This window comes from Semicossyphus pulcher, unplaced genomic scaffold, assembly GCF_022749685.1.
Source record: "Semicossyphus pulcher isolate SPU_LCO1_2020_fin unplaced genomic scaffold, fSemPul1.0.p SCAF_1, whole genome shotgun sequence".
NCBI classification, from domain to species: domain Eukaryota; kingdom Metazoa; phylum Chordata; class Actinopteri; order Labriformes; family Labridae; genus Semicossyphus; species Semicossyphus pulcher.
This window is the reverse complement of record NW_027211603.1, coordinates 30,910,794-30,924,717: the sequence shown is the minus strand read 5'-3', so window position 1 is coordinate 30,924,717 and position 13,924 is coordinate 30,910,794. Positions and strand designations below refer to the sequence as shown.

The window sequence follows — 13,924 nt, the reverse complement described above, 5'->3', positions numbered from 1 at the left end:
GGGACCTAGAGACGGAGCAGATAGCGGGGGCAAATGATGCGCAATTTATGGTACTATCAGCGGCCGCAATTCATTCTTTGTGAATTCCCCAATGAGTGTAACGTTGTCATAATAATTACTCAAGAAGAGTACAGAAGCAAGAAAACCTGGTAACCTGTCTAATTTGTAATCTTATTCCCAGTTTGATTCTGTCAAACTGACCTTTAGAACTTATTGTATACCTTTCTGTTCCTTTCAGTGCATGTTTAATGTTACACTACATTGAATTGAAGGGAAACCAATGGCTGCCTGTAAAGGAAGGATAGCTCATTTACAAGTGAAAACCTGTAGCCCGCCTAAAATGACGGCAAACAGCATAAACATGTTTGAATATTTAAATCAGTTTGCATTTTGGCTCTGATGTCTAGACTACATGGTCGACATGTGACATCCAAACACGAGATGAAGCATCAACAAGACATCCGGATCCTGATTACATGAATATGCATGAGCATTCTGCTGTATGCATACAGTCGCTCGTCTGTATGCAGACAGACGGAGGGTCATCCTTACTGCAGTATCTGCCATGCAGGGTTTAGATTCAATTGGTTATAATTCTTAAACATTGGAGTAGTATTTATCGCGCTCTCCGTGCTGACAATATGTGGATTTAAATGAAATGAAAACGAGAGAAGTGTTGGCAGTGAGTGAGAAGGTGGCTTTTTAATGTAGGTGTGAAGCACAAACAGGTGCCTCAGGTTGTGCAGGTTCCAGCAGGTGGACATTCAACAGCTAAAACACCTGCTGTCCCATCTGAGGTAATCTTACCCTGTGCACTCGGCTACACATGCTAACATTCACTGAAAGGAAACAAATAAGGGGGGGAAAAAACAAGCACTTATCAGAGGACCACGTTGACAAGTGTGTTTTTCACCACTTTGTAAATGTCTACGTTATTATGTAACCTCACCTCTTCTCAGCAAGCCCAAAAGGGAGCATATTAGCAAATGCACGCTAAAAGGGAGCTGACAATGTTGGTTATTGCTTGAAAAGTTGTGCAACAACAACAGGACTGCAGGTAACTCAGCCCATCTGTTTTTGGAAACGCTTGTAGATTATCGCAGCGTGAGGCTGCTGTTAGCTCAGACTCCCAGGCTCGCTGCCTCTCTCTGCTCCTTCCCTCTCCAGCTGCACTCTTATGTTTCACAACATCAACAGAACGCTGGGGCAAAATGTGTAGCACTGGGGGCACTACAGCTCGAATGAGTGTTTTGCTTGATGTAAAACATGAAATAACGCAGCCATGTGGTTAGAACAACATGTTGATGTGGTAACACCTAAACTACTGGAACTCTTCAACTACTAGAATTGCTGTAGTGTCATTCCTTTTTTTCTTTTTTCTTGCAAATAATCTCTATAAACAACGTAAAATCGGATAATAAATGGATCTTTTATGCAATGCAATAGCCTCAGAGAGGGTCATTCTAAACACCAGGATATGGTATTATTATCTAATCAATCTACAAGAGGGAAAAAACTGCAGATACATTGTTCTGTTTTTCTCACTTAATTCATCATTTCTAACCACACAAGTTATATTTAAACATATTTTATGATCATCAGAATTTATGCTTAGCTACTCTCGTATATAATTATAGTATTCATACTTTAATACATATATTTATAACTGAATCCATACTTTGCAATTATGTCTGTTCAATTATTTTTTCATGCGTAATTGTTTTTACCTGCAGTGTTTTGCAGTGTTAACACTTGCAGAGAGCGGAAAAGCAGCCGCTTAGCTCCACCTACCTTCTCTGGCAGACCAACCACTGCTGGGTGATGGAAAACACGTCACTAACTGGGCACCGCTTGTGATTTCTTCCCGTGAAAGTCGCCACAGACAGCCAGTCCGTAATACTGCAGATGCAAAGGCTTTCATCAGTGGGCCATAGGCTCAATCACCATTGTGTTACCTCATTGGGCGATAGATAGTGACTTAACAACATTATAAATAATAAATTATAAATAATAAATAACATTTATTCACATGAAAATCTTCAAGATTATCACTTTAATAAACCTGACCAATATGTCTCTCACTTAATAGTAAAAGCCTTTCTGGAGAAGAAACGCATGTAACACAAAATGGCTGAAAACGTCTTTCTGACCTCACAGATAAACTTTATGAAAATAACCAAAGCTGGAAAATGATTTGGAAAACAAGGTGTTATATAAATCAGAAACATGCTGTGGAATTATAATGAAAATATCATGCTTAAATGTAAAATCATAGTGAAAGCAGTCTCCACTGCAGTAGTGTATGAATAAGGACTAGAATAAAATGGTACACCATGTTTAATGAATACAGCGTTTATGACTGCCATGGCCATTAAAGGGAGATATTCTCAGAACATGATTCTCTCACAGACGTCTTCATCCTGCTTGTCAGACAACAGTTAAAGACATCATAAATGGGAAGTATTACACACACACTCTAAAGCTCGCCTGTGATGACAATCTTCATAATAAACACCCACCCTGGTGTTATACTGAATAAGATCCACGTGCAGCCTTTCGCAGCAGGACGTGTAGGCTAAGCATGTAGGTGGGTGAGGACAACAGTATCAGTGGGAAACATCAATGATTGTCCTGGTTTAGCAAGGTCATCGTGTTTTCAGGGACATTTTGTATGGCTCAACAATGTGATGCAGGAAACTCATTACAAGAATCACAAATAAAAGAACTCATAAGAGCAGAGCCGGGCATCGCAGAGTCGCGTGTTCCCATCAGCTGATTGGTCGTCCTAAATGCTAAATGGGCCAGTACTCATATGCAGCCGCGTAGCATCAATGCGTTATGAATTCGAAATAATAATGACAGTCATAATTAGTTCTTCCCTTCACAAGGCGGACTCTTCAGCAGCGTCATCATGCATAAAGTTATCTCCAAACAGATTCCAGATTGGATCTTTAATTGCTTTTGCAGCCGACTTTTTAACATGTGTCTGTAAGCAATATGATTAAATAATGGTGAAATTACATTAATAAGAAATGAGATGGAAATCTGCTGCTCACAATTTGGGAAAACAGCAACACAATAAACAAGCTTCCAGAAAGGGACTCTCCAAATGTATGTACATAATTAGGACGAACAGGAAGTTGGACACATAGAAATGTGTCGTCCTCGCTGCTACAGGCGTCACGAAGCATCCGCAGGCGAGACATGGCTTTAGAAAACGCACTGAACGGACAATTTAAGGATTAGCATTCATGCTTTGTGTGATTGCAGAGCACATGCAGATGGCTCATTCAAGTGAGCCAGATGTTTTAATGAATGTTAATGAAAAATAAAAGGTAAGGGGAAAACAACCATTAGAATGCGTTTGACACTTACAACGCCACATTGGAAATGAAAAGCATCCAATAAATAAATAAACACCGTGCCCCAATTCATCACTTGGTTAATGGTCGGTGAAAAAAAAGTTGAAGCAAATATCTATGGAAATGAGTGTTTGTCTATCCTCCCTTTTCAGTGATTAGGAATTAATTTGAATAATTAACGATGATCAACAGAGATGAGTGTTGCTCCTCGCTGGATGACTGAAGCGTGTTTGTGTGTGTGCGCGGAAGAGGAAGTACGAGCGGCTTGTTTGTGTTGCTCTTTTTTATTTATGGATTCATTTGTTTGCGTGACTCGAGGAGAGGTGGGCTCACCTTGTTGATACTCTCAGACTAAACCCAATAGAATATAAACAGAGCAAGCCACCAAATAAGTTTTATAGTTTCTATAATCAGAGCACACATGCGAATGAGAAGGAGAAAAGTTGCAAGCATGTGCACGGTTTAAAACGATCATCAATATCTTCTTTGCATACTTACATGTTTCCTTCCTCCGTCCTTTTATTCTGACAGAATAAAACACCCTGTACTGTATGTGGAATATATCGTCTTATTTTGAAAACCTGAATAAATAATATTCCATGTCTCCTTGCTCATCTTCAGTGTGCTTACAAAACATTAAACTAGACACTAAAGAGTCCCTGAAATCTACTATTTCTTTAAAGTCGAGCTGAAACAGCATTTCGAGAGTATCTAGCTTCCGTATCGTGACGTATTTCTGAGTGAAACAGGATGTGCAGGCGGGACGTATCATTAGAGGGATTTGATTTGATCGTTGAGAAGTGGGCGTAGACAGACGTTCTCTACAGCGCAGTAGCTAGCTAACTGACCGAGCGTTCTTGGTGCTCTGCGGCTATATGTTGCAGATTGATTGGTTGAAATTGTTTATCGCTAACTTACGTAAGCACGCGTAAAATTTAGTTTTACCGGAAGAAAAAATGATTGGATTTCGATATAATAATACGAAGAAATGGATTTTCTGTATTTTTTTGGGCCTGTATTTTCAAATAGATGCACAATATTACCGGGTAGTGATCTAAAAGGATCAAAATTACATTTTTCATTTCACCTCGAATTTAATAAGTGTACATTATTATGAATACTATAATTACCGTCAGAATGAGAAGCAGCAGTATGATGAGTAAAATAAAAATATACTCGTATAAACACTTAATTGCCTTTTTGACACAACACTTAAAGTAGGGCATTCATGTATCATTGTTTTTGAATCAAATGGGTCAGTGTGTTGTGGGATCACTTATTAACTGAATTCCTAACGTCTCGCCTGTGGTCCAGCATCTATTTATGTGTGTAACATTCAAAGATAATTTGTGCATCCAAATTGGACATCTTGTAATTGAACGTCCTCTGAAAAAATGATGAAAAGTCTGAATGTTGCCTTTGGGCTTTAAGACGGCCCAGGCCTCTAACGGCTGAGCAAACGTGTGCTTGTTTAACCTTTAATAAAATGACTTCACCTACATGTTTAACTTAAAATACATACAACAGAAATAGAATTTGGTCAAATGTAACATGTCATTATTTTGATTATTATTATTATTGGTAGAAGAAGAAGTAGTACGACAAGTCAAATTAAAATGTTTGATGATTGGTTGGAGTGCACCTTTTCACCAAAGTGTATTTAGATTTCTGGTAATGAGGATTAAACGGAGGCCTGACAGAAAGTTCAGAAAACATCAGTAAGTGATTTAAACTTAATCATGCAAAGGCCAAATAACACATGAAATATGCAGTTATTTAATGGAAACACAGTGCTATATGGTATTTTACATATGTATCATGTAATCTAATATACTGTAAAAGTCCTGTTTGTGGCAAATCAAATAGTTTACCTCAACTTTTCCTGGGAGGAAGCCGGAGTACCTGGAGGAGAACATGCAAACTCCACACAGAAAGGCCCCTTTTGTCCAAACTGGGATTTGAAACAGCTGTGAGGCTAACCACTGCCCCACCGTGCAGCCTGACATTAAAAATGTATTTATTTATTGAGCTTAGGGAGTGATGGTAATAGCAGCATGTAATGTCCCACACTAAATGACACAACATAAAAAAGCTGAGGTGTTTGGTTATATACCTACATATTACATTATCCAAACAATAAGCTTATAGCTCCCTCCTTAAATGCAGTCTTGCTGACGAGGTGAGGAAGCATTTTTTGCTTAAAACATCCAACTTTCCTCCCTCACATCCCCTATCTGTTTAGATCATCAATGCTGCGTGTGACCTCCAAAAGCAGAACTGACCCTGAAATCGAGCTGCATCTCAAAGGAAAATCTGTCTGAAGGAAAGAAAATGCAGGCACAGACAACATCCTAACCCCTCCCACATTTTTCATCATAGCCGAGCATATTCTCATTGTCTGAGGCGGCTCAGGACCAAGGCAGGGTGTCATGCCAAAGCCTGGCTTTTATGAGGGGTTTTATATTCATTTGATGATCCTGCGGGCCTCTGTTTCCTGAGTGGATTATCCGTATATGCCTGTGCTGAGCCCTTTTTATATTCAGCGCCGTGGCAGAGTCAATAAGGTCCATTCTGCATACAATATTCAAGATTATACAAGACAGACAGCATAATTCACACTCAATCAGAATACAAATGACTGCAGACGGCGGAGCAACACATTCAAAAACAAACACAGCTGATTCTCAGAGCTGGGGCTGGCTCAGGCACGGCCACCTCGCCGCGCTCACACAGAATGAGCAGAGAATAAACCTGCAGGAAAGTCTAAATATCCGCCTGCCTTCTACAGTCAGCGTTTGAAATAATGCACGTTACAGAGCGGGGAGTAAGGTGGACTTGAAGGTTACGGTACGCCTCGTTCAGGGTTGCTCGTGCATACTCGCACGTGCATCATTAAAGCGATGTGCAGTGAGTATATCAGTCATGTTGTTAATTGCATTAATGTGTTATGAACTGTTTCCACCTCCAGCGACCATAAAAGTTGCCCTCCACGGGATGGACCGGGAGATGAGGGAGGAGTACCTGGTGGTCATTCAGGCGAAGGACATGGGAGGTCACATGGGCGGCCTGTCCGGAACTACAACTGTCACGGTCACGCTAACGGACATCAACGACAATCCACCAAAGTTCTCTAAAAGTGAGTCACTTCGCCACATGAAAACATCCCAAATCAAATTAAGAGCAGGGACAAATTAGCCCTGCTCGAAATGACTGTTTCTCTGATTGGTCCTAATTGGGAAAATAAATGTTATCTTGCAAATTTCATCAAAGAGCTCCTCAGAAACAAATCCCTCTAACTGCTGTGATGCCTAACGATGATGCAGGACTGTAATATGCTGTTTGATTTGATCAACACTACAAGAAATCAAAGAGGTCTATCTGTTCCTCCTCAGGTTTGTACGAGTTTGTGATCCCTGAAGACCTGCCGATTGGGAAAATGGGCGGCAAGGTAAAAGCAAACGACAGAGACGTCGGCGACAACTCCAAGTCCACATACAGCATCGTGGAGGGAGACGAACAGGGCATGTTTGAGATAGTTACGGACTCGCAGACACAAGAAGGAATCCTTCGACTGAAAAGGGTAAGACATACTGTTGAAGCTAGCTGAAATGGCTCAATATAACTCCTCATGCCAGATGCTTGACAGAATGATGGTCAAACAAATCAGGGGACATGGACTTAAGGACAGTATGAACATGTCCCTACTAATTATCTAAACGTCCCTAGTAATCATTTTGTCTAAAAACTAAAATATATAATCCGTGCAGTTTCAACCTGCAGAAGACTTGACAGATGCCGCTCGGTCTGTCACTGTTAGACTACTGCAGACTGCAGTGTAGTTAACTCCACTGATAAACCAGACAGTCATACAGAGCTACACCAGGCTTCATGATAAAATGACCAGGTTTTGTCTTTCCCTGACGTCTTAAATTACAGTTGGACACTTAAATAGAAAAGCTCCGACCATTTTCGAGTAATGTTAATTTGTACTTACTATATGTCCCCCACATGTTGAAACAAAACCCACACCTTTGCACAAACTGCTTAAACATTGTAACGCTCGTCATGACAACACAGACATGCTAGTTTAACACAAAAACAGTTAAAAGTGCATCAATAAATGATAAAGTGCATAGCATTTACACAAATAAAAACATCCCAGCATAAACATTTAACAAAAGTACGTCTCATAGTTATTACAAAATACCTCGCCGTCTGCTTGTCATCAAAAGAGGTCCTTTAGGTACATTCACTTCCACTTAAGCTTCAGACATCACTTATGTCCTTCGATAAATGTCTGACATATCTGCAGAAGGGAGCATGTGCTCACACTGGATTGCACACAGTCCGTCCCTGAACTCCACCACAGCTAAACGAAAAACCCGGAACGAGTTCCAGGACAAGACGTAAAAAAAAAGGTTTTTAACCTTTTACCTTCAAGTCACATGCATTTTGTATTTACTTATATTGCATGAAATAACTACAACTATAAAATCAATAACTAGTTTTTATGCATGAACACTTACACTCATGCAGCTGTTGGCTCACTTACTCTCCTGTGGCCAGTGTGCCTTTTGTGTGTATGCACATTGTGAGTCTACATGAATATACAAGCTGGTTATTAAACCAAACCAAGATGTGGAAAGTTCATTTAAGTTCACTGAAATATATTGGCAGTTCAGTCTCACTACGGGGCAGGATGGTTTTCTCCTGCGTTGTTTAAAATCCAGCTTTGTATTAATTAGTTTCATACACACTCACTGTGCAGTTTAAGTGGTGTTTAACTGGACTGCATTATACTCGGATGTCTTTCTAATGTCTTGAAAAGTCCACTAACAAACATGATGCAGAAACAATATACAAACACATTCGAGTATAATACAGTGTAGTACAACGCCACCACTAAGTACACCCTCCACAATAAACATACGGCTGAATTAAGAGCTCTCTGAACATCCTCCTCAGATCGCTTTATGGGATTGCATTCAAGTGTAAAGGTCAGGGAGTGTATGTGTTTGACATTAACATTGGATTTGAAATGATAATAATAATAAATTATTATAATTGTTTATTGATATAGCAATTACCTATAGTTCAATACTTATTGATCAACACACAACCTCAGATTCATTCAGGGTTAAGCTCTGGATCATCACTGACCCAAAAACCGCTCCTGCATCAAGATGCCTGCCCAGCTAGAAATGTTTTGTTCTGAGAATGTTACGTGCAATGTTCTGGTAATGTTTGGAGAGGACACTCTGCAACTAACCAGTTCACACCGCTGCAAGTTTCTCTGCAACATTCTAAAACTCTTTTGTTGCGTTTCGAATCATTGATCTGAACTGGGCTTAAAACGTTTCTTTGAATATTAGATTACACGGTTTTCTTTCAAACGTAATTAGAACTTGTAGGTAACGTTAGACAATGTTATGGGAACGTTCCCTGCTAGCTGGGAGGGCTGAGGTCTTAAAGCAAGAACAGTTGCAGGTTCATCAAACTGCTGCAGCTAATTTCTTAAATTATTAGCAAAACTGAAAAAAAAGTGATGCTTATAATTCAAAATGTAAACTAAGATAAGGCCAAATCCCTCTGCCTGTTTTGTGTGAGGTGAAATTATTGGCCTTAAATATTCAGAGGTTTTAATCAAAAGTAAAACATTAAATATTAAGACACTGTGGCATTGGAGGCTGACGGAGCATCAGCTTTTGTAATATTTTGCTAAAACCAATTTTTTTTTCTTTTTAGAAAAATCTATGAAAAGAAAAGAAAAGTAACAATGAATTAAAACATCGCCTGCACAAGATTTTAGCTTGAAGTAAAGGAGCAATTTTCAGTCTGGACTTCGTGTGTGTGTTGACATCCAGGCAAGTGAACAAATGTTTTTTCAGACGATAATCTTATTTTCACATTACAGTCTTTCCCGTTTAGCTCTAGCCGTCTTAGCTCAAGGTAAAATGTAACATATTGTAAATTGCCTCAGCCTCATTCTAAGTTTAGTTAAATTCAGTTTTGCTGACACCCACATTACCATCAGCATAAGAGCAGATGGACTGAACCTGCAGCCGCTTGTTGTTCTTCTGAATGCTAACACACAGCCACATGTTAGAACTGCAGTTTTCTACCGCCGGCCCCAAAGCTACTTCAGCTGAGCAGTTGTTGGTTAATTGCTTCGCTCAGGGGAAAATAGCTAGCCACCGTCCTGTCACAAAACCTGAATCTCTAACCTTGAGGCAAACACATCTGCGTTTAACGGCACGGTACGAGGAAATGTTGGGGAAATAAGCGTTCACATCAGGACTATTTTATTCATCAGCTAATTTGGAAGTGAGGCAGAGGCTGAGACGTGTGCTTTGCAGCTCAAATTAAGATCTCAGTGATTTTTGATAGCTTGCAGTTTGAATATTTCCTGCAGCATAAAAGCTGCAGAGGTTTGGGCCTGCGTATCATTGCGTGCCTGTAGCCATTTAAAGCACCCTAACCCATATTTTGCTCAAAAGGTGTGAAATGTGTGCAACTCGAAAACAGCTATGCATTTTAATAGCACTGTGACCTGCAAGCGATTTGGGACTCAGCCGTATCTGAAGGACATCCAGGAAAATCAACCTGAGATCTGAACACACGGTATCAAAGATAGCAAAGCATGTGCTGTTTATGTATGCATGTATTCTATATTGGAAGTCAGTGCTTGGTGGAGGATGTTTGCATAGATTGAATTATACACATGACTGATGGATGGGCGCTCTAAAGTCTCGAGTCATGGTTGGTTCAGTGTCTGTAGAGGAGAGCTATACATCACTCAAATGTGGAATGCCGTTGTGTTGTGATGTAAAATGACATTACCCCAAGGACGTGTGGTGTGACTTTGTCAGAGTGTGAACAATGAAGTGAGTGGGAGGTGGAATGTATAAGCGCTAACGCGATCTGCAGGGACCACGATTCACTGCCACTAAAGAAAACATCAGTGCTGTTGACAAAGCAAATGTCAAATGTGTTAGTCTTTTAGGCAACCTCCACTCCTCCCGTGTCCCGCAGAGAGCCTTGCTCAGCTTTCTCTCTGTGGCCATGAATTTGTTTCCTTCATCACTAAAGCAGGATGGATGGTAATGTGTCGGGAAAGGAGTGAGGCATCTGCACACTTGCTGTTGTTGCATCCCCTCAGATGGCAGCGTCTCAGGTTGAGATGAGTTAAAAGGTGCAGTTTTTATGTTTTTGCTTTCCTGTTTAAGTGATGTGAACTTCAGCTCTTTCCGGTGATCAGATCATGTAGCTCATCTCAGCAGCAGTTCTTTGGCTCCTTATTTTGCAATGTTCTGACCTATGCAAGTGTACACGTATCTTTCACTCAACCTATTTTATATAATCATACTCAGTCTCACTGCTGCACGGTGGTGCAGTGGTTAGCACTAGCCTCGTAACTAGAAAGTTCCTGGTTCATATCCCGGTTCGTACAAAGGGGGACTTTCTGTGTGGAGTTTGCATGTTCTCCTCGTGCATGGGTTCCCTCCAGGTACCGACTTCCTCCCACAGTCCAAAGACATGTTTGTTAAGTTATTTGTGACTCTAAATTGCCCGTATAGGTGTGAATGTGAGTGTGAAAGGTTGTCTGTCTCTGTGTGTCAGCCCTGTGATTGACTGTCGATCAGTCCAGGGTGTACCCCGCCCTTCGCCCAATGACAGCTGGGATAGGCTTCAGCCCCCCGTGACCCTGAAAAGGATAAGCAATATAGATAATAAATAGATTACTATAAATATATAAGATTAAATGTATAATTAGGTATAAAAATATTAAATAAAAATATCAAACAAGTATATTCAATTATTACTTTCTTTTTTGAAAGCACATATGCAAGAAATAAATGTGCAAGTTTCTTTTTCTATAATTCATTAAAATATCTGGTGATAATTCTGATTAAAGAGTAGAACATGTCAAGGATAACTATCTCCCTTAACTGAATAATAATCTCTAATCATGATATGATATAAATATGAAAGTAATATTTTTCCATCATTTTTCAAAAGAACGATGAAGTACTTTCTCTTTCATTTTTCCCCACAATTTAAAGGTGAGCTTAAAGGAGCAGTTCCCCTATAGAAAGCCTCTGTCAGTCAAAGCTGGTGTTCTCTGTAATCGACAGAAGCAATAATATTTGAAACTGGTGCCATAGCTGTGGAGAAAGTTGTACAAACAGCTCGTGGTTTCGCCCATTCTGCATTCCTACAACACCCAGCATGCATTGCGCCCCTCCCTCTGACAGACACATAATAGCATGATTTATTATGACTTGTATTATTTAACCAAAAGGAAAAAAATATATAAGAATTTGGCTCTTAGACTGGAGCAGGCTCCCCTCATTCACCTTATAAAGCCGATTTTTTCACGACCGACACATCACTATTCTGTTCTGTACGCTCACCAGTGTTCTCCTCCAAGCTGGCTGACAGAAGAAAAGTGTAACTCTTTCCCCACACAGCCTGTCCCTGTCCAGCAGGTCTATAGACTGCCATCTAAGGTGGAATTCGGATGATTAGAGATCCTTTGCGGCAAGGTTAAAACACATTGATCTGAGTGAGGCTGGAGAGGCACAGACCAGGGGAGAGATTCTTTGCTGTTTGTGGGTTTTTAAGCTTTTTATCTGCCGGCCCCCAGGCCTGTCGAGGGATGTTAGTGGGATGCTGAGCTTTCACCCCTGCAGCCAACGCTGAACTTTGAAGTCTCTAAATGGCCTTGTGTACATACTGATTTGATGCTAAGGCTTTAGAGGGACAGAAAATGACACAGTGGGGTTGAGGGGTTGGACACGACGACAAGAATGTGTCTTTGCTGCTTTGTGTAGGTCTGCTGTCCTGCATTCAGACCTTTAAGTTAGCACATGTTGTTTACAGGGAACATATAAGAATGTAAATCGGCTGTGCAACCTTGACGCTAAAATGTCTGGTACATAACTCTGCTGTTCTCTTTTTGCACTCATGAATTTCTTAATAATCAAGCGGAGCAGCACAACAGCACCACCGTGCATACTAATACAAATCAAAGACGCTCTCCCTGGATTACTCCGTCAAAGTGCCGTGCGTTTATTGAATTAATAATCTGAATGCTTCAAAATATGACGTGTATTCTGATTCCATTGGCAGGATATGATAAAGTATTTAAACAGAAGCTTACATAGATGCTTTTTTATTGATAATAATGAATCAAATTTAACTCTGTGATTCAGAGGAGCTGTTTAGCACTCTGTTTTTCTTTCAACATACAAGTGTTTTTGGTTTCATTAAATATGCAAGCAGCAGTCAGAGCCCCCCTCGCCCCTTTCCCCTCTGGAAAAAAATCTAATGAGTTGTTTCTGCAGGCTGTCAGGTGGGAATAATAGAGAGTGTTTTGATAAGGGAGAATTTCCCCAGATGAATTTAATGTGGAGTTCTTCATGGGCCGTGTTTCTTGTGTAGAGGTTAAAAGCAGCTCACCAAAAAATACTCATTAAGCAGCGTATTTCAATATTTATATATTAACAGTTGATCAAATAACTGTGGAACCATCATTGTGACCACACCACAGAAATGTAGCCTCCAACTGTGATTATTTTAGGCCCCTAGGCCTTTTATTTAACAGCTAAAGAGACACATTTCTACTGAGGAGTTGGTGGGGAACAAGTGGAGTAGAGTTAGGTGCCACCTGCAGGTTTAGACTCTGGATGCTGATTTCGCTCTTTGTCACATTCATCATAAAAAACTTAATGATGATGGTTCAGTTTTGTGTTTGAACTCTTCTACCACCTCTAAGTGGAAAAAATATCTCTCTTCATACTTTCTCTTCGAAGATGCAGCTTAATTTTCCGGCACAGTTCTTCTGATCCCATTATTTTCTAACCTATACCAATTTGGATTCTGTGAACTTGTGTATCAGCTGTTGCTGAGTACCAGTGTGATTCCTTCAGTGTCACTATTAGCAACTCATCTTCTTCCTCTGCCCCTGTGTCCTCTGGTGTCCCCCAAGGCTCCGTACTTGGTCCAATCCTCTTCTCTATCTTTTTGCTTCCGCTAGGCCACATTATTCAAAAGCACATTCTTTATTTTCACTGTTATGTAGACGATACTCAGATCCACCTCCCCCTAGAGCCAAACAACTACAACAAACTAACTGACCTCAATAACTGTCTTCAAGACATCAAATCCTGGATGGCTGCAAACTTTCTTCAGCTGAATGAGAACAAAACAGAAGTTATTTTATTTTTGCCACAACATTTTGACTCCTCATCTTGGATTGTTAAGACACATGCAAAAAAACTTGGAGTCATATTAGATTCAGGGTTAGAGTTTCACAAACAAAATCAATCATGTAGTAAAAGTAAGTTTCATGCAGCTCCACATCATCTGCAAACTCAGATCAATTCTCTGTACCTCTGACCTGGAAAAATCATCCATGCCTTCATATCCTCCCGGTTTGATTACTGCAACTTGTCATATTTTGGTATCACCCAGTCTTGTTTATCCTGTCTCTAAGTAATCCAAAATGCAGCAGCAAGAGTTTTGAGAAGGTCAGAAAAGAGGGAGCACATCACTCCCAT

General features: G+C 40.2%; 1 protein-coding gene across 3 annotated transcripts in view; it reads left to right on the top strand.

Annotated features, from left to right (window-relative positions):
• Positions 1–13,924, top strand: part of cdh8 (cadherin 8) — a 104,274-nt gene that overhangs the window by 65,507 nt on the left and 24,843 nt on the right. For all 3 annotated transcript variants that reach the window (XM_069674278.1, XM_069674197.1, XM_069674350.1), the window contains exons 4-5: positions 6,331–6,498; positions 6,755–6,942. In XM_069674278.1, coding sequence (XP_069530379.1) covers positions 6,331–6,498; positions 6,755–6,942 — 356 coding nt within the window. The remainder of the gene's footprint in view (positions 1–6,330; positions 6,499–6,754; positions 6,943–13,924) is intronic.